At 37.6% G+C, this 19,904-nt stretch overlaps 1 protein-coding gene across 1 annotated transcript in view; it reads left to right on the forward strand.

Moving 5' to 3' along the window:
- The window catches only part of LOC107582282 (FRAS1-related extracellular matrix protein 2-like), an 88,930-nt gene that overhangs the window by 24,712 nt on the left and 44,314 nt on the right, over positions 1–19,904 (forward strand). The window contains exon 3 of the mRNA XM_016268049.1: positions 14,738–14,884. Coding sequence (XP_016123535.1) covers positions 14,738–14,884 — 147 coding nt within the window. The remainder of the gene's footprint in view (positions 1–14,737; positions 14,885–19,904) is intronic.

Below are 19,904 nucleotides of genomic sequence, written 5' to 3' on the forward strand. Positions count from 1 at the left end.
TGATTATTAGACAGACGTATTAGATAATCCATATTAGAAAGAACTGAAGGACAGCAGCGAACAAGAGGGAGAATGTAAGCACTGTGTGCTCAGGCGCAGCCGTTCTCAGCGCCATCAAAATAAAAGTCCCGCCTCAAATGCATCGCAGTTTTCCAAACAGGAAAATTTATCGGCCGATGCCGATATTTAAAAAACGCCGATATATCGGCCGTGGCGATATATTGGTTGTCCACTAATCTTGACACTGCACAGCGTCTTGTTGTCTTCTGAGCATCTTTATCATTTGGTTTCTGTGTAGACCTGCGTTTGCCTCTCTCGTTATTTACACTACATGCGTGAATCAGTGGGCGGAGCTAAACAGGCAGTGATGTAGAAGCAGAAGATCATCTGCGGAGGCGGTGTTTAGACACACTATTACGTCATAGAGCGGCACATTCCACAAGCAGTCGTTTTGGCAGATTGGCTTCAATATAAGCTGTTTTTAGACGAATGAGAAAGTTTTGAGTTCTGAAACTTACAGGATGTTTATAGTACGATGACCTTTTATTTGACAAAAGATCAAGGGAATTTTGATTTCTCAGTTCATGACCCCTTTAAAAGTAAAGCCTTGGTTGGCTGCTCAGTGCTTTGAAAATTCACATCTTTGCCGATAAGCAGGGAAATGGTTGCATTTAATTAACTGCAATGAAAGAACAGTGTATAAAAGCATGACTATGTGTTTTGACTGCAGATTGCATTAACAGATTAGTGTCGATAACTCTAATGAAACTTTTCATTCCATATGTCAGTTGACCTTCACACAAAGCAGTGTTGAACAGAGGAACATCAGCAGCATTAATGTTTATGTTTATAGGTATGTACAAATAAAATAAAAGTATATAAATAAATTTTTATTTATATTTGTAGTATTTGATATAAATACATTCATCTATCCTTCTTTCCATCCATCCATCCATTAATTTTTAAAGAAAGATTTTCAGCAAGATTTTAAGTTTCAGGTTGCTTTTATTTGATTGATTATTAAATTATTATGAAATATTATTGCAATTTAAAATGACTTGTTTTCTTTTTCAATATATATATATGAAGTGCAATTTATCCCTTCGATGGCAAAGCTGAATTTTCAGCAGCAATTATTCCAGTCTTCAATGTCACATGATCCTTCAGAAATCATACTAATATGCTGATTTTGTGCATGAGGAACATTTTGTATTATTATAAATGTTGAAAACTGTTCATGATCCGTTTTCAGGATTCTTAAAAACAGAAAGTTAAAAACAGCATTTATTTGAAATAGAAGTCTTTTGTAACATAAATGTTTTTACTGTGACTATCAGTAACCTCACTTCTGACCTCAAACTAATTTTGGACGGTAATGTACAGTGAACATATTTAGCATCTTATGCTTATGTTTCCACACTTATGAAAAGCTCTAGCTGCCTCTACCTCATTGATTTCAGGAAGTAGTGTTAGTCCAGAATGCTATGCTCCATTTTTTTTCATCTTTTTTTCATCTCCTACATGCTATGCAATAGAATCTTGCATCAAATATTCCAATGTTTCCTCTTTGAATCACTCCAACAACACAGAAACTCCCTTTAAATCTTGTGCTTTTGAAGTGTTCTTTGTTTTTGTCTTCCCAAAATTGAATTGTATATCACATGCTGTCCAATTTCCTATAGAACAACTTTAAAATCCTAGCTTCTTTCCAGTAGCTAGTTAAAGTTGAGAAACATATAGGCAGTCTTTTTCCAGTAACTCCCCATGTTACCTTTTTGACAGGTCAAAAGCAGTTTTGTCAGGCGGTGCAAATTGGCATCTATCTCTGCATGAATTTGCAGGAGAGATCCCTCATTTTGAGAAAAGATTTGTGGCAAGCCACTCAAAAAAGTAACAAGTGACTAATGCTGTTCAAACATGTCCTTCCAAAAGAGGCGGCTCAGTTGGAACTCTCCCAGAGGGGAGAATAGGCTCGCCACAAACAACCTGAGAGCTATTAGCATGAAGCTCGACAGTCGGGGGCCCAGCTTTTACTCGCCATGTCCTTGCACTGAAGCCATTCAGCAAACAAGCTGTCATTATTCTGCCTGATGAGCCAGCAAACACTGGGCATTGAGGGGTCAAGAAAAACCACAGTCCCGCTCTCATTGTCACGTCCCTCTCATCCTGAATCGTTATATGCCTGTGTTGTTTTTTTCCTTTCTGCTTCTAGTGTTCTCACTGTGGCCCCTTCACCTCCTCCTCATCAAGTCCCATTAAGATTTTCACTGGTCCAACAGTAAGGAGAAACGCACTACTGCTTTTCTAAGTTGGGTATATAATGCTCCTTTCAACCAGTTGACATGTTGGTGTAGACTTTGCCAAACTTGTCCACCTGAAATGACATGCTACTATGCATGACTTCAGTAATAACAATTAGTTTACTTTAGGGGAATATTGTTGGAAATTAGAACATTGGCAGTGCAGCAATTTAAATTGAGGTAGCAATATAGAGATAGATAGATAGATAGATAGATAGATAGATAGATAGATAGATAGATAGATAGATAGATAGATAGATAGATAGATAGATAGATAGATAGATAGATAGATAATACCTGTGCATTACCTGTGTTGAATTTTTTTAATTACAAATTAGTAAATTCCTCTCTGTTATTTCCATGTGAATTCCATTTTTACATCAAGAGATGTGACCAATTTAATTGAAATTCATATATTGAAAGAGAAAATATTTTTTTTTTTCTGTGGCAGACTATTATTGCGATATATTCTATTTTTATATACTGTAAACTTTTCATTACAAAATGGGACATTAAAAAAAAACTGGCCTCTACTCAGTCAGGCACTCTCTTAGTCCATAATAGCAACCGGTTAAAATTATGCTTTGGGTAAATACAAAAAAAAAAAGTTTTTGAAGTGTGTTTGACATGCCAGTATCAGCTCACAGTCTTTCTGAAACATTTGATTAATGTCACCTCAGTAGAGATATCCTCATTGAGCACTCAGAGGTTGTGCATACTTGCTACTTTCAATATTTAATCGTCAGTGACCTTTATGTGTGCCCACTGGAGGTTCTGCCATGCTAAAAGACTACTGTTGTTGTTTCCAGTGCCATCATGTATTCCTGATCTCAACATCGCAACAAAGGTGGTAATTAAACCACTCAGTCGGTGGAGAGGACTTTCCTACGAATATAATAGCTGCACAAGGATGTAAATGAACGTTTTTGAAGTCTCTCATCATGAATCGGTTATACCGACTGCCTGATAATTCCCTTGTTCTATTTCTGCTGCAGTTTTCCATTAGCCAATCAGGGAATCCGCAGTGCCATTACAGTGAGTTATCAATATGATGTCCACTTTCCAAAGACAAGGGGATTGGGAATGTATTTGTGCTATTAATTACTAAACTATTTCTTGCTATAAAAATAGAAAAGGGTTGGATTTTCCTGGAGAGGTTGTGTTATCTATCCTGAAAGTGATGAAAGGAGAGACTCTCACGTTGGCTTGCTCCATAGTTGAATTTGTTTTGTTTTTTTTAGCGGGAGGAGAGTTTACATTAGAACAGGCTCAATAATGTGGATTACACCTACTATAGCTTACTTGTATTCAAACACTTGCTTGATCCTCAAGAAACTGTTTCAGAGTGGGCCATTCAATCAAAAAGCAGTGAAAGAAAGCACTGTTAAATAATCTTGTGTCCATCCAAGTCTGTGCTCTAATCCTCTTTTTTTTAATGAGCAGCGGTCAGGAATAAGACCCGACCTTGGTGCTTTGGAATGACATTCAGCCTTTCTCTGCCTTTAAAGGAGATCACAGGGAAGGGCGAGGGAGTGTTTCTTCCACTTAGTCTATGGTTTTGTGCGCGGAGAAGCTTTAAATAGCTTTTCTTTTGGTCACATTTGAAAATGGTGTATAATATTCAACTCTTACAGCTTTTAAGGTAACACTTTAATTTGATAGTCAACTTTAGACACTCTACTACCCAGGGCCGTTTCTAGCCAATTTGATGCCCTAGGCGAAATCTCTATATGAATTTATATATATATATATATATATATATATGTATATATATATAATTCTTTTCAGACACCAGTTGCTTGTCACATTCAAATTGGTTGTCATAGTAACGACACTAATTTGTGGAGATTCAGTGCATTGGGTTCCACAAATCTGAATGCATTATTTGTAAATTGACTGTTAAGATAAACATTTAGCACAATTTAGTATCTGTAATATCATTGTGTTGCCACTAGATGCTTGTATAGCCCTATGTAACAATCCCTAGTGGCTAAGACATTGCACATAATTTACACATAAATACATTTTATTACATTTTCATTTGGATACTATATACTATGCTATATACTATACTACTACATATTGTTTAGATATTATCAATGGCTACTTTTTTGTCTTTATCTGTTTTTTGTTCAATTTCTTTGTTGTTGTTTCTTGCAACTGATTTAAAGTGTCAGTTATTGCATTATTATTTCAGTCAAACGTATAAAACCCCTTTGTTACCCCAAACTACATTTAAAAGCTTTATCAGTGGCATAAAAGTAACCAATGCAGCTACTTAATCATTTGCTACTCGTTAACGCGACACTTCATTTCCAGCGTTATCGTTGACATAATTGCAAAGATATTATTTAAACTGAACTGAGCAGGATGTTGACATCACTGAATTCAATGATGAACTGTCTTTAACTGAAAAATGAGTGTTTACTATTGTCATTTTGCATTATTGACACTATTTTCCTAATTAATGCTGTTCAGTTGCTTTGTCACAATCTGTATTGTTAAAAGCGCTATATAAATAAAGGTGACTTGACTTGACTTAACGCGTTAACGTCCCCTGTAAATAACGTGACGCTCTGCCCTCTATGACACTGCTCTCATTAAGCGCTGTTGGAAGTGAATGAATTGATTCAGCATTTCGACACCTACGTAAGGATGCATTTAATTCGACAAAGCGGTCTAATAAAGGATGAATTGATCTCGTGAATTAGCGAATTTTACTATACAAATATTTTTTAATTGGATGTTAAAGTTTATATGGGAATATTACATGACACGCTGATCCTTCAACAATGCATTGGCACAAAAAACACCTTTTGGACAAATCTGCCACAAATATTTGGATAAAAGTGCCACAAATACTGCCTAAACAAAACACTGATTTTGTGCACTTTATTTACTATAGACCACCTAGCTCGCCTATGCCTAGAAACGGCCCTGCTACTACCTATAAGTAACTTTGCAACTACATGTCAACTAGCAGTCATTAGACTATTAGTAACTGCTTAATATCTGCTAACACTTTATTTTTATGATGGCTCAAGACGTTCTACTGACTATAATTCACTTTGCAAGTACAGCAACTTATTCTACTAACCCTAGCCTAACAGTCTACAAATGCTCGAAATAAAGTGTAACCATGCATGGATGGATGGATTTATTTGATAAAAAATACAGTAAAAACAGTGGTTTTGTGAAATATTAACGTGATTTAAAATAAGGCCGCGTGTCCACCACAGCTCACCAGCTGTGAGCGATTGAGAGCACAGCGTTTTTTTAAGTCGAGACATAGTGGTTGCTATGATACGGAATATCCGCTGAAGTACTATGGCAGACGCATCGCGAATTAAATGTTTCTCCAAACCTTATTTTTCATAACAATAATATGGTAGTCCATCAATTCCATCTGGTAAAGACAAATACTCAGAGACAAGCAATATTAACTTCTCCATTGTTGTTCAGTTCAGTCGTAGTACAAGCAGGGTGTGACAGTCGGTCGGTATTAGTCCCGCTCCTCCTTCACTGTGATTGGTCAGCTGACTGAAAATTGACAGTGATGTTTTTCCCAAAGTTGAATGTTTTTCCCAAGTTCAAGTTTTACCCAAAGTTGAACATTCTTCAACTCTCGGCGCCAAGAGAAAACACCCAAGCTCTCAGCGCAAAAAAGACGCTCAGCGCTCGGCACGCTCCTGGCGTTTTAAAAAACGCGGCGCTCCCATTGAAAACAATCGGAAAAATATGCTAGCCTCGGGAAAAAATGCTTTGGTGGACACGGTGCCTAACTGTTTTCTATTTTAATATATTGTAATATAATATTGTAATTACATTCTATATGGAATTAAATCCTGTGATGGCAAAGGTGAATTTTCAGCACCCATTTCTTCAGAATATGCTGATTTGGTGCCGAAGAAACATTTCTTATTATTATTTCAAAAGAACAGCATTTATAGTTTTTTTTTTTTTTTTGTAGTTTTATAAATGCTTTTACTTCAACTTTAGATCAATTTAAAGGGATAGTTCACCCAAAAATGAAAATTCTGTCATTAATTACTCACCCTCATGTCGTTCCAAACCCGCAAGATCTTTGTTCTTCTTCGGAACACAAATTAAGATATTTTTGATGAAATCCGAGAACTTTCTGACCCTCCATAGACAGCAAGGGTCCTACCACGTTCAAGGCCCAGAAACGTAGTAAGAACATCGTTAAAATGGTCCATGTGACATCAGTAGTTCGAAAACAATCGGAAAAATATGCTAGCCTCGGGAAAAAATGCTTTGGTGGACACGGTGCCTAACTGTTTTCTATTTTAATATATTGTAATATAATATTGTAATTACATTCTATATGGAATTAAATCCTGTGATGGCAAAGGTGAATTTTCAGCACCCATTTCTTCAGAATATGCTGATTTGGTGCCGAAGAAACATTTCTTATTATTATTTCAAAAGAACAGCATTTATAGTTTTTTTTTTTTTTTGTAGTTTTATAAATGCTTTTACTTCAACTTTAGATCAATTTAAAGGGATAGTTCACCCAAAAATGAAAATTCTGTCATTAATTACTCACCCTCATGTCGTTCCAAACCCGCAAGATCTTTGTTCTTCTTCGGAACACAAATTAAGATATTTTTGATGAAATCCGAGAACTTTCTGACCCTCCATAGACAGCAAGGGTCCTACCACGTTCAAGGCCCAGAAACGTAGTAAGAACATCGTTAAAATGGTCCATGTGACATCAGTAGTTCTACCGTAATTTTATAAAGCTACAAGAATACTTTTGGTGCGCAAAGAAAACAAAAATAACGACTTTATTTAACAATTCTTCTCCCCCAAGTTACCGTCTACCTCCATTATTGAGAGTAACATGGCGTATGCGCGTGATGCTGCTGACGTAGAACACGCATGCGCTGTGCCTTGTTTACGAGCAGAGGAAAGCACATGCATGCGTTGTCAAGTCAAGTCACCTTTATTTGTATAGCACTTTATACAATACTGTTTGTGTCAAAGCAGCTTTACAGTGTTAAAATGTTGTGTTACTCTAGATAATGGTGGTAGATGCTAAGAGAGAATTTTTTTTTTTTTGCGCACAAAATGTATTATCATAGCTTCATAAAATTACGGTTGAAGTAGTAATTTAGTTTAATAATTATATAAGAATTTAATTATTAACATATTTTTATAATTGTAATTGCTTTATCAATCATACACAAAGTGAGTTCCCTTTCGTGGAACTTCGAACTGCGTCCTCTAGGGGTCACTATGGAGAATGCCTCGTCGTGACCCGTGTCTGAAGCCTACATTGAAAAAACACCAACTTGTTTGGCCGGCGACAGCCATGACGTCACTACCGTCGCAACTAGTACAAAATAGGCGCCGGTAGCGCACATCATCACTTTCTTCGTCTTCACTGACCGTTCTGTTTGAAGCGTGCATTCCAAAAGCAAAGTAAGAGTATTTCTTTTCCTACTATGGCGAGCACTAGCGGAGCGTTTAGAAAGTGTGTGCATCCGTGTCAGCGGTTTCTGACACCCGATGATTCACACGATCTATGCGTTGAGCTGAGGCTGAGCTTTCCCAATCCACCTGCCCTGCGTATGATGAGCTGTTAGAGGCTCGAATTACCGTGGAAACGAGCCAAGGAGGTGACGTCGCGAGGTCGCCTCGACGAACGTTATCTCTCTGGCCATACACCTCCAGCTCAAGTGAGCCTTCCTTCACTGCCTGATCTCCATACTGAGATCGAGAAGGAATGGGAGAGGCCGTTTTCCTCACGCGTATACCGGTTTCAGCATACGAGTTATGCGAATATCGAGTCAATGCGCGAAAGCGGCTATGGGATGATGCCCCCTGTGGAAGAGACGCTAGTCAGCTATCTCTCTCTGGGGGAGACGTCATCCCTCAAAGCTCCCTCCTTGCCATCCGTGCCCCTTCAAGCCACATCTCGCATGAACGGCAAGGCATACGCAGCGGCAGATCAGGCTGTGGCCTCGTTGCACACGATGGCGTTGCTTCAGGCCTATCAGGCTGACCTGCTGAAGGACCTGGATGAGGGGCAGGGATTAGTAAGGGTCGAGCCCCCTGGGCGTCTGAGGACCAGGCGTGTGTTCCCACGCCGAAATTGTTACTAGCTGGTTCCGCTAGTTGGAACGTGCTGCGAGCGAGTCCCCTTCTCAGTGAGAACTATACTGTAGTCGCACCGGTAGTGACGTCATGGCTGTCGCCGGCCAAACAAGTTGGTGTTTTTTCAATGTAGGCTTCAGACACGGGTCACGACGAGGCGTTCCCCATAGCAACCCCTAGAGGACGCAGTGTCTCGTTCCCCTCAGGGAACCATGGTTACATAAGTAACCCGAGACGTTTTTATGCTGTAGCACCACTTCATTTCTTTTGTTTTGACTATAAATCATGCAAATTTCATATACCTGAAAAAAAGGACTGGTCTATGCTTTTGCTTCAGAGTCTATCATGAACTTGTGTGAATGAACTAGTGCTAATAGGATTAGACTCCAAATTACAGGATTTAGTTTTTGTGTGCCAGTGATTTCCAAGGTCCTGGAGTGGCCTAGCCAGTCTCCAGATCTCACCCCCATAGAAAATCTTTGGAGGGAGTTGAAAATCTGTGTTGCCCAGCGACAGCCCCAAAACATTACTGCTCTTGAGGAATGGGCCAAAATACCAGCAACAGTGTGTGACAACCTTGTGAAGACTTACAGAAAACGTTTGACGTCTGTCATTGCCAACAAAGGGTATATTATAACAAAGTATTGAGATGAAATTTTGTTATTGACCAAATACTTGTTTTCCACCATAATTTGCAAATAAATTCTTTAAAAATCCTACAATGTGATTTTCTGGATTTTTTTTCTCATTTTGTCTCTCATAGTTGAGGTATACCTATGATGAAAATTACAGGCCTCTCTCATCTTTTTAAGTGGGAGAACTTGCACAATTGGTGGCTGACTAAATACTTTTTTCCCCCACTGTATAGTGAACACTGACCTTCATAAATCCCTCTGCCCGGTGTGATGGCAGAGTGCAGGCATAGCAATGCCCACAAATGCAATGTTCTAAATGAAGGAAGTACACTGCAGATTTGTCCTTTAAAATGTTTAAAGAATGTTACACCTTGCACAACTGACATTTCCGGGGAGCTGAGCGGTTAGGGACAGCTGCAGAAAGGCTTTATGGGTGAGAAGCTTTTACTGAAAGCTTCGGTGGAAGGCCATATCATTTTATTGACAACATGAAAATAAAAGTCCCCGTCATCCTAGACTGTCACAGGATTTAGTGCTTTTAGAAGCTTTTACAGCCTCTTAGCCTTTCAATTTTCCATTTGGAAAAGTGCATAGTTGAGTGCAAGGTATTTTGCAATAAAAAAAATATGAACAAGGTATTTTAGGCACTTCCTCTGTTGGTCTGAATGTATGGGGGTTGGGATGGCAGGAGACTTAAGTCGGTGTGTGAGGGAACTGACCTCGGCGGCGATTGCAAGTGCAGTCACTAGAGCATGGTGCAACGGTGCAAGGCTCAGTTTGACCTTTAGCTGCAAACACACTTTATTTTTCACTCCCTGTCTTCTTGAGACACACATAAATTAGCTGTGCTGACTTTAATTAATTCCAGGCAGCTCCTCCTCACAAGAGTGCATGGTAATCCTGCTTTTGTGACCCATGAAGTGAGCATCAGAATGGTTTCCACAACATCCCTGCTTTGAATTGTGGAATTATAAAGAAAAAAATAGAATGAGAAAGGGTGATGGTTTTTGTATGCATTTTGTAAAAAATTAGAACCATTTAATATCTCATTTGTTTCTCCTACACTGGAATGGGTCTTGTATGAGACTGTCTTGTTTGCTTTTATCCAGAGCAAAAGACCCATTTTTATATGTTAATTATTATTACATTTAATAATAATTCAATTTAACAGTAATTTAATTTTATAATTTAAATATTTTTTATTTAAATTATTTTTAAAAATACACTACCATTCAAAACTTTGGGGTTAATATGATTTTAAAATATTAAATTAAATATTTTTATATTACTATTTTTATATAAAAATATTTAAATGAATACTAAAGCTATCGGCTAAGATGCATTAAATCATTAAAGTGACAATAAAGACTACAAAATGTATTTCACAAAAAATGTATTTCATATAAAAGCTGTTTTTTTTTACTTTATCAAAGAATCCTGAAAACAATGTTTCATGGTTTACACAATAATATCAAGCAACACAACTGTTTTTAACATTGATTAAAAAAATAAGAAATGTTTCTTGAGCTGCAAATCAGCATATTAGAAAGATTTCTGACGGATCTTATGACACTGAAGTCTGGAGTAATGATGCTGAAAATTCAGATTTGCAACACAGGAATACATTACATTTCAAAAATATGCTACATAATATATAATAACTAATTCTTTGAAATTGTGATAATATTTCACACTATTGCTGTTTTTACTGTAATAATAACAGAAAAGAGCATAAAAGACAACAAATCAGTCTCAAACTTTTGAGTGGTTGTGTAATTTAAGAATTTTGTAATCCCCTGAAATAGTAACGAAAGCTAAATCAGTGAAAGTGGTGAAAAACCTTTTCTAACAAAAACCTGGAGAATAGTTGTCTAGTTCTTCTTCTATAACAATAGCCACAGACTTTCAGTTTTGCACCAAGTTGGTCCTTAGTTTATTCACAGACAAGTCAGTGTTCAGGCAGGTTTGTCTGACGGAGGGAGAATGATGGTGGGCACCGTGGGCCCCTCGCTCTCCTCAGTGACCAAATAAGGGCAGTCTGCAGACTCAGTGCTTATGGAGGAGACAAGGGGCACAGAGTTGGCACAGCTCAGGCTGAGCGGAGCCTCCGGTCTCATTCATAACAAATCTGTCCATCAAATGCTGATGTCATGCTTATTATGTTCTGATGAGAGACAGGACATGCTATGTTAGGACTGTAGTGACTACTAAATCTATATTAGCTGTGCACAGAGGAACTTAAAGTCATACATTGTTAATGACATTATCATTTCTGTAATGTAAAAAGTGATGGGCAATTGTTCATGAAATGGAAACTCACCCTATGCATCTTATTGATCTTACATATATGTTTCATTTTTGTATATATGATTAAATTATTGCTTAAATGTTTTTTGCTTAAAGGTCATAATTATTTATCAAAAAATCATAAATTGATCTTCTAGTGAAACAACAGAGTGAAATGTGCCAGACTTCTCTAATCATTTAGTCCACTTAAACCCCAAACCTTTCTTACAATCAGTTGCTTGTGTTATGGTGTAACCTAATATATCCACGTTGATTTTTGACTTGAATAAAACCATTGCAAGTGTACAGGTAATTTTATTTTATTTAATTTTTCCAAAAATATGCTGAATAAGAGGTAAAAATATACAGTGTCAGCGCTTATTGTCGATGAGTTTTTTTAACGATGTGGTAAAAGTATGCTTGCTTTAAAATTGTGTTCTACAGTATAATGGAATTAGCAGTTTAGTTTTCTTAACATATTGCTTTCAGCAACCAGCATATCATCAAAGAAACATGGAAAAAAATAATTTTAAGCTGTTTTTCAAAGCAGTGGGTAGTGCCTCCGCTTTACAAAGGGGGTTCGGGAAAAAGCATTAGACTGTGATCTAGAAAGGAGGACCTTGAGAAAACATTGGTGTTAACGCAACCCCTGTTCAGCAATCTTAAGCTTCAGTTGTAGATTAACTGGGAGGTTTTTCTTGAACTCTTTGAAGTCGGTTTATTCAGCTGAAACGCAATCTCACCTCTAAAACCTGAACCGCGGGCCTCATCTAGAACAATGGTAGGCCTACCGTATGTTGGTTGAACATGACTTATCATATTGCATTTAAAATGTGTGTTTGTGCATTAAAATCAAAGCTTGAGTCTTTCTGTGGGATAGACGTGACGGGTTGTTGTGCATGAGATTGCCTCTAAAATACTCTTTGAAGGGTCCTTGCAGATAATGTCGAGTGAATGAACATGTTGAATTTTCTTTGTTTTTTCAAGCTGACAGACACACTATTGAACGTTTAACTGAATAAACTTTCTATAGCGTATGAACTTGTCGACTAATCTCTCCCACTCGTGAAACAACTACTATACAAACCTCCAAGGAGACTATTGAGTTATTTTTGTGTAACCAAAGGTCTTTTTTGATTTGCACTAAGGAGAATGAGATTAGTTTTGAGTAGCTACTTTGACATAGTTACTGTATTTGTCATTAGGAGGAACAAAGCCTCTAGATACAGAATGAAATTTCACCTCACGTCTTTCCTCTAAGGTGAAGTGAATTCTGTTTATTCGCTGTGTGACAGAGAGCAGGTTTCGGTGAAGTCCAAAACTCTTTGTATTCTGTGAATCTCGAATTCTCTTTCGAGTGTGTTGACACAGCCAATTATTCTGCAAAATGTCATACTTTGAAGATGAGCCAGGTACTTCAGCTCAGATCTGAATCCTCTGTCATTCTCGGTTAATTTCCTCGATCTGACAGGGCTTCATCAAACTCATTTTCTTCAACCTTGAAGACGTTTTCACCAGTAGTGCTTGTTATGTTTCATAAAAGCAGCTCTCACAAATCTTTCAAATGAAACTGCATCACTGGTGTCTTGTTGCTGATCCATATTTGTCAAGCTTAGAATGTGAAACATCAGAGACGACACTCTTTTAAAGGGTATTTATTGAGTTATTTTACTTTTGTTTTGTGAATCTTCCTCATTGACCATGTTAGATGCTTGGATTGACGTTTTAGAATTATAGGTGTAATACACAATATACAAAATACACAAAACAGGTGCTACTATCCAGCTTTACACACACGTACATTCATGTAAACTATAAAACACCCAGATGTGTACGTCTCGGAACGGAAATGGGGATAGTGGAACATGACAGGTTTGCAGAACGTGACAACTGGATGGTGGAGGAAGGAGAGGAGGAGTGTGTTGCCAAAAGCAAACAAACCGCAGTCCACTGATAGCTCAGTACAAAGAAGCCAGAACAGGACAGACCTATAGATTGAAGGACAATATTAAAGGACAGACCTATAGATTGAAGTCTTTCTCTTGCTCACTTCCTCTCTATCTCTTATTCTCTCTGAACATGCCAGCTGGACTGAACCGGGCAAATGACACATGCCAAACTGGGGAGACAGTGTGTGTGCAAGACTAGCCATTTCTTATTGAAACAGGAAGGATGTTGGACAGGATGGATCAATAGATAAACAAGTAACGTAAAGTTAATTATGCAAAGTATGAGAAGGAGCTAGTTTTAAATGTATCAAATCTCAAATAGTAAAATATCTTAAAATAGTAATTTTCGCCTGATTAGAGACTTTCTCAGTTGTATTCGACAATTAAAATCATGTCATGCAATATCAATGTCATGATTTTTATCAATATAAATTTTTGCATAATCTGTTGAACTGATGTTAAATCCATTCATTCTTTTTAATGGATAATTATTATTTCCTACATTTAATTTTGAATTTAAACAAAAAAAAAAGAAATTATATTTAATCACTATTACAATTTTTTGGTAATATAATAAATTATTATTATTATTATATAATGTGTGCACAAAATGTTTACTAAAGCTTACAGACAGGGACAAAAAGCCACAAAATTGATTTTATTAACATAATTGTACCTGAATTATGAATATTTAATTGAGCATAGATTGACTAGACATGTTATATTTGTATTATATGTATATTATTTATTTTGTATAATAATTGTGTCCCACATTATATGCATTAAATGGTTACCAACGCTTACAGACACGCTCAAAATACCACAAAATTCCAATTTTGATTTTATTAAACCCCATCCTGTATTTCCATAATTGTGTCTGAATTCTGAATATTTAATTTAACATAGATGGACAAGACATTTTGCATTTTTCCATTATTTGCATCCCTACATGGAAAAGAAAGCCGTGTTTGTGTGTGTTTGATATCTGTGTGCAGATTGTAACTGGTAGGGATGCCCTCCAGGAGCGAGCCTTCACTTTGAATCCCACTTCAAACACTGATGATAAAACAGACACAGATAGGAAGCAGACAAACCTTTTTATTTTAATTAGAAAAGAAGCAATTAGACCTGCGCTTCCCCTCACCGCTGCATCAGAGATTTTGACTGGTATCACACTGTTCTTGTTGAGATGAATAAGGTGCCCCATATGAATTGGAGAAGTCAGCTCCATTATACCTCAGTGGGCCATATTAAAGCTATCACTTCAAAGAGAAAGCCTTTGCATACTTCTTACAAAAATGGATAGAGTTAAGTCTAACTTTTGTATGTTTTTACCTGGATTGATATAGTCGCACAGCAAACAATTCTATCGAAGTCATTACCGTACCTTTGATACTAATCTTTACCTGACTGTATGTTCAATATGTTTATTGTCTTTGCTCTTTAGGGGGCAACAAGCTGAAACACCAACTTTTCCGGCTAAACTGGGCTTGGATCTTCCTGGAGAAAGAGTACTACCAGGTGGATGAGGAGACCAAGTTTCTGGAGGTGGTCTTGAGACGCAGAGGTTACCTTGGCGAAACCTCATTTGTTAGTAAGTGATGTTAGGAGAGTACTTAATTTCCCATCATGCACCACTGATATGATTTTATCAACAAAAAAAGCCTCTCTTTAATGTTAAATAACTGTGATCTCTAATTTGCTGATAGGAGTCTCTATAACATCACTATTTTGGGCTCTTTGAACCTCTATTGATGTTGCTCCTCATGTCATCAGATTTGGTTGCTTGATATGCATTCTGCCTACATCCACAATTATAATACTAGTTTTTATGATTCATAACAGTGGAAACATGGTTTTAAGACCAGCAACCCACATATCACTCAATTGTCAGTTGAGTTTCCACGGTCTGCAGAAAAAGCTTTCAATTCCTGGAGAGACAAGAACCTCACATTAGAAAAGTCATAGATCAAAGTTAAGCTGTTGCATTACCATATGCAGATAAAAAGCACATAATTAATGCAAGGCAACTTCATTATGATGATTTTCTATTGTGTTGATGAGATATGCTCATTTTATAATGACCTTTACTCTTTTATGCAGCATGTGGACTATAGCTTTACATCCAGACAACTTCATAATCAGAGTTTTTCTGGCACGAGAGGAGTTCGCCTGTTGCACGAATCCAAGATTATTCTGTGCAGTAAAGAATCACTTATTTCATGGCCCTCCAGAATATTTGATTTAATCATAACCTTCTGCGGTCAAATATTTTTAATGACCACTAAACTTGTATAATTGACCTCTGACCCTGCTATTTAATTACCTACATAGTTGTGCAAGTTTTATATCTCTTGTAGCAGAGAAAGGGTCTCTTTCTTTATTTTGCAGTCATTTAATGATTGACTTTACAGTACCATACATATGTTCGGGGTCAGAAAGATTGATTTAAGTATTTATTTATTTTATTTTATTTTATAATTTATTTAAAGAAATTTGTACTTTTATTCAGCAAGGATGCATTAATTTGATCAAAAGTAACAATAAAGTCTTTTACATTGTTATAAAAGATTTATATTTCAAATAAATGCTGTTCATTTTAACTATTCATCAAAGAATGTGAAAAAAGGTATCACAGTTTCCACAAAAATATTAAGCAGCACAACTTTAATATTTAAGTATAATAATATTTCACTGTTCAAAATGTTTTACTGTTTTTATTGTATTTTTTTATTTTATTAAATCAATTCAATAAGAGAGACTTTTTTCACAAATGTAAAAAAATAAAAATAAAAAACTTACTTAAACTTGGTTTAATTATTAGGACAACATTCTATGTATTTTTATATGCTTAGGAAAAATTGCTCTCATTGAGATAAAAACATCCCTGAAAGTCCATTCCAAAGGGAAATGTTACTCCTTCATTGAACATTTCAGCTTCTGGAATGAATGTATATAAGATTTTAAGCTAAATCTATTCCTGTAGCCCAACTGGTAGAGCATGGCGCTAGCAACACCAACACCATGGGTTTGATTCCCAGGGAGCATCAACAGTTCAGTCATCACCAAGAGGGAGTTTTCCATTTACATGAGCTACAAACTAGCATGGAAAACACTGTAAAAACAAGGGTTGCACTGTCAGGATCACGTGGACAGACCTCCACAAGCTCTGATGAAAAAGATGAATATTCCATCCACATGCTGAGCTTGACCACCATTCCACAACTCACCTCGATTCCGGTCCAGGGCTTCTCGATAAGACGAGCTGCTGGCCTGCTGTTCGTCTGCCACTTGCTGGGCCCGGATCAGAGACCTTTCTGTATTGAAGTGGGAAGATGAGGAAGTCTTTGAAATGATGATTTTTATTCAATTATTATTTAGATTTTTTACTCTCTCCCTCAGTTTCTCTTCTAGGACTGATGTTCTCTGAATAATTGCATTTTATATAGACACGGGACCTGACATACCAGGCCCCCCTCCTTTTTTGCGTAATATCAAAGCACTCCTTTCAAAATTTGCTTCAAATAAGTCCTTTTTTTTTTCTTTGGCAGCCCAATTTCTCCTCCTTTGCCAAAGCTCTTCACTGTGTTTCCTCCCAATCTGGTCTTTCCTCTGGCAGTGTTCCCCAAAAAAATATTCTTCCCTTTGATTTATTTATTTGTGGGATTTATAAATATCTCATTATATTTCTGTGGCGGGAAAACAGTGTTGTTCGCCAGCTGACAATACCCACCTGGCACATGAAGCTGCTGGCACTGTACAAACCTTTGTCAACCCAAGTGGACAGAGATCCACCAGTGGGATTGTCAGGCTATGAGCATCTGATCTTCTGAGGGATGTGGAAGGACCAGCCTTTATAGTCTTGACTTTATTCTCTTTCCAAAGAGCAGTACACTGCACTCTTTGAAGCTTTTATTACAGAATGGTTGCGTCACGCAGACTGCAACGTCTCTATATTGGCTGTTAACAAAGCTCTTCTGTGATTTATAGAAACACTGAAGAGGTGATATAAACAGTTGTCAATCCCTTGACAGTTGTCTTCATTTCAATCACACTGACCTGTACAGCAGCAGAAAAGACACTAACAATGTTTTTGTCAAATGTACATCTGTAAAACAGTGTTCTTTTCACTCAAAAGCGCCAGAAAATATTTATTTATGGTATTTATTTATATTGAGTTTATTTGCGTAGTTCCAGTGCAAACACAATCTTAGCTTAAAGAGCAGGTCATATGGTATTTGGTCAGAAAACATTGTCATTTTCACAGAATATAAATTTAATATTAGAGTCATTTGCCAATGATTTCTAAACGATTCGTTCCAAGCAAGTTCGGAGCAAACCCCTCCCTTCCATAAACCTACTCTGCTCTGATTGGTCAGCTGGCCAAGCCTGTTGTGATTGGCACAGAGAGAAGTCCTTGAGCACGTTAGCGAGCGCTACCATTGAGAAAGCACTTTGCATAAAACAATAATATAGTGCTACAATCTGTTCTTATAATAATGACATAAAATACAAAAACACTTTTGCAAGTGAATCGTTCCCACAGCTAAAGATTAGCTGCTAAACTCTGAACACTTAAAACAATAATGGTGTATATGTTAGCCGATACAGTTTGTAAACCAAAATATGTCTACTGTAATGTTTGAAGAAGGACAGACAAAAGACGCTCTGTCTTAACTTTTAATCAGAACGCAGAACAGCTGTATCACAGGCGCAGCAGCCTAACTAACTCGCTCATCTCTCCCGCATTAACCCTATAACTGCCGGTGCAGCAAAATAACCTTCTGTTTTTGTACTCCAAAGAGCTAGATTTATTTAAACATTTATTAATATTTATTTATTCATTGTATTTATTTATTTGATTTTATTTTATTGAGTTTATTTGTATAGTTCCCATACAAAACATTTTTTTTTTAATTTTTTTTTATCAATACAAAAACAATCACGGCTGAAAGACAAGAGAAGCATTGTACATAGCATGAATTAAAAAAAAATATATATAAAATTATGAATATAAAAACTACACAATTATCCTCTGTGTTACTTTTTTTGAACTAGAATTAATGTATTATAAACAACAGCATGTTAAAGTGCTTAAAGGGGTCATATGATGCGATTTAAATTTTTCCTTTCTCTTTGAAGTGTTACAAGCTCTTGGTGCATAAAGAAGATCTGTAAAGTTGCAAAGACTAAAGTCTCAAATCCAAAGAGATATTCTTTATAAAAGTTAAGAGTCAACCACGCCTACCTAAAACGGCTCGTTCTAACACGCCCCCACATGTCTACGTCACAATGTGGGAAGATTTGCATAATGCCGCCCAAATGTTCACGTAAAGAAAGAAGGCGTAACTTTTGTTTTCGCTGTGGTATTGTTGTTGCCGCCACCGCTGCCATGTCGTGAAGACCTTGTGTTTCGTTGTGAAAGCGAATTAAGTTGTATTTACAACACTGTTCCAGAACAGTCTAACCCAAATATTCAGATGTGTCCAGCGGATTTTATAGAGGACTGTTTCCTGATCCTGGTAGAGTAGACTACAATGCCTGCTGTTCTGACTCACAGACTGTAAGTACGTTTTTTTATATTTAAAGAATTTGCCACTGACGATTCAAACGTGAGTTTTTTGGGCAGTGTAGAGTAGCGTTTGTAGTTTGTCATTTTTCAGATCACAAATGCAGACATGGTTTTATGTTTACGCGGCGTGATGCAACGCAACGCGTAAAAATACAGTATAAGTCATTATAATCTGTAATTATGTCCCCACTGGATGCAACAAATGCCTCGTTTATAATGGGTTTGAATGTTTTTGTCTCGTCGTGGCGGGACAAGGCATCACAGTATGGTAAGGGGCGTAACATTTCCGTCACACGCTTGAGGTATTCGGCCAATCACAATGCACTGGATAGCTGGCCAATCAGAGCACAACTCGCTTTTCAGATCGATGAGCTTTGTAAAAATCGGCGCCTTTCAGAAAGGCGGGGCATAGAGGAGAAACGTCTCGGTTACTTGTGTAACCCTCGTTCCCTGAAGGAGGGAACGGAGACGTTACGTCAGTCGTGACTGACGAATTGGGATCTCGCCCGAGAGCCCAATCACCTTCGAGTGTAAACTAAACAAGCAATGACAGTTGGCGAGCGTGTTTCGCCACGCGCACCCTGCCCCGCAGTGCGGGTATAAAAGGAGAGCGCGTGCAAATGCACATCAGCTTTTTGCTTCGGAGCGAGCCTTCTACTAGGACGAATCTCCGCTAGTGTCTGCAAAGAAACAGCCTAGCGTTGGTGTTACGGCGCGTCAGCGGGGGTTGCCATTCAGTGCTGCTCATCTTCGTCGTGCTGCAGCTTCCATTCTGCGGTCTCGCCGCGACCTCCCCTGGGCGCTTCAGCGCTCTCTCTAAAATAGTGTTTCCATTTTTCTAAAAGAGCAAATATCGAAAAGAGCTCCACGAGCGACTGGCTTCTTTTTAAACAAGGCTTCCCGCTCGTGCGTTTCTGGATGTGGTCGCTTCCTGGCTTCATCTGACGGTCATGATCGCTGTGTCTCGTGCTTGGGCTTACAGCACGCTGAAGCAGCGCTCATGGATGAGTCATGTTCTCAGTGCGGGAACATGACCATCGCG

Source organism: Sinocyclocheilus grahami, unplaced genomic scaffold (assembly GCF_001515645.1).
Source record: "Sinocyclocheilus grahami isolate Dianchi unplaced genomic scaffold, SAMN03320097.WGS_v1.1 scaffold42.1, whole genome shotgun sequence".
Lineage (NCBI taxonomy): Eukaryota > Metazoa > Chordata > Actinopteri > Cypriniformes > Cyprinidae > Sinocyclocheilus > Sinocyclocheilus grahami.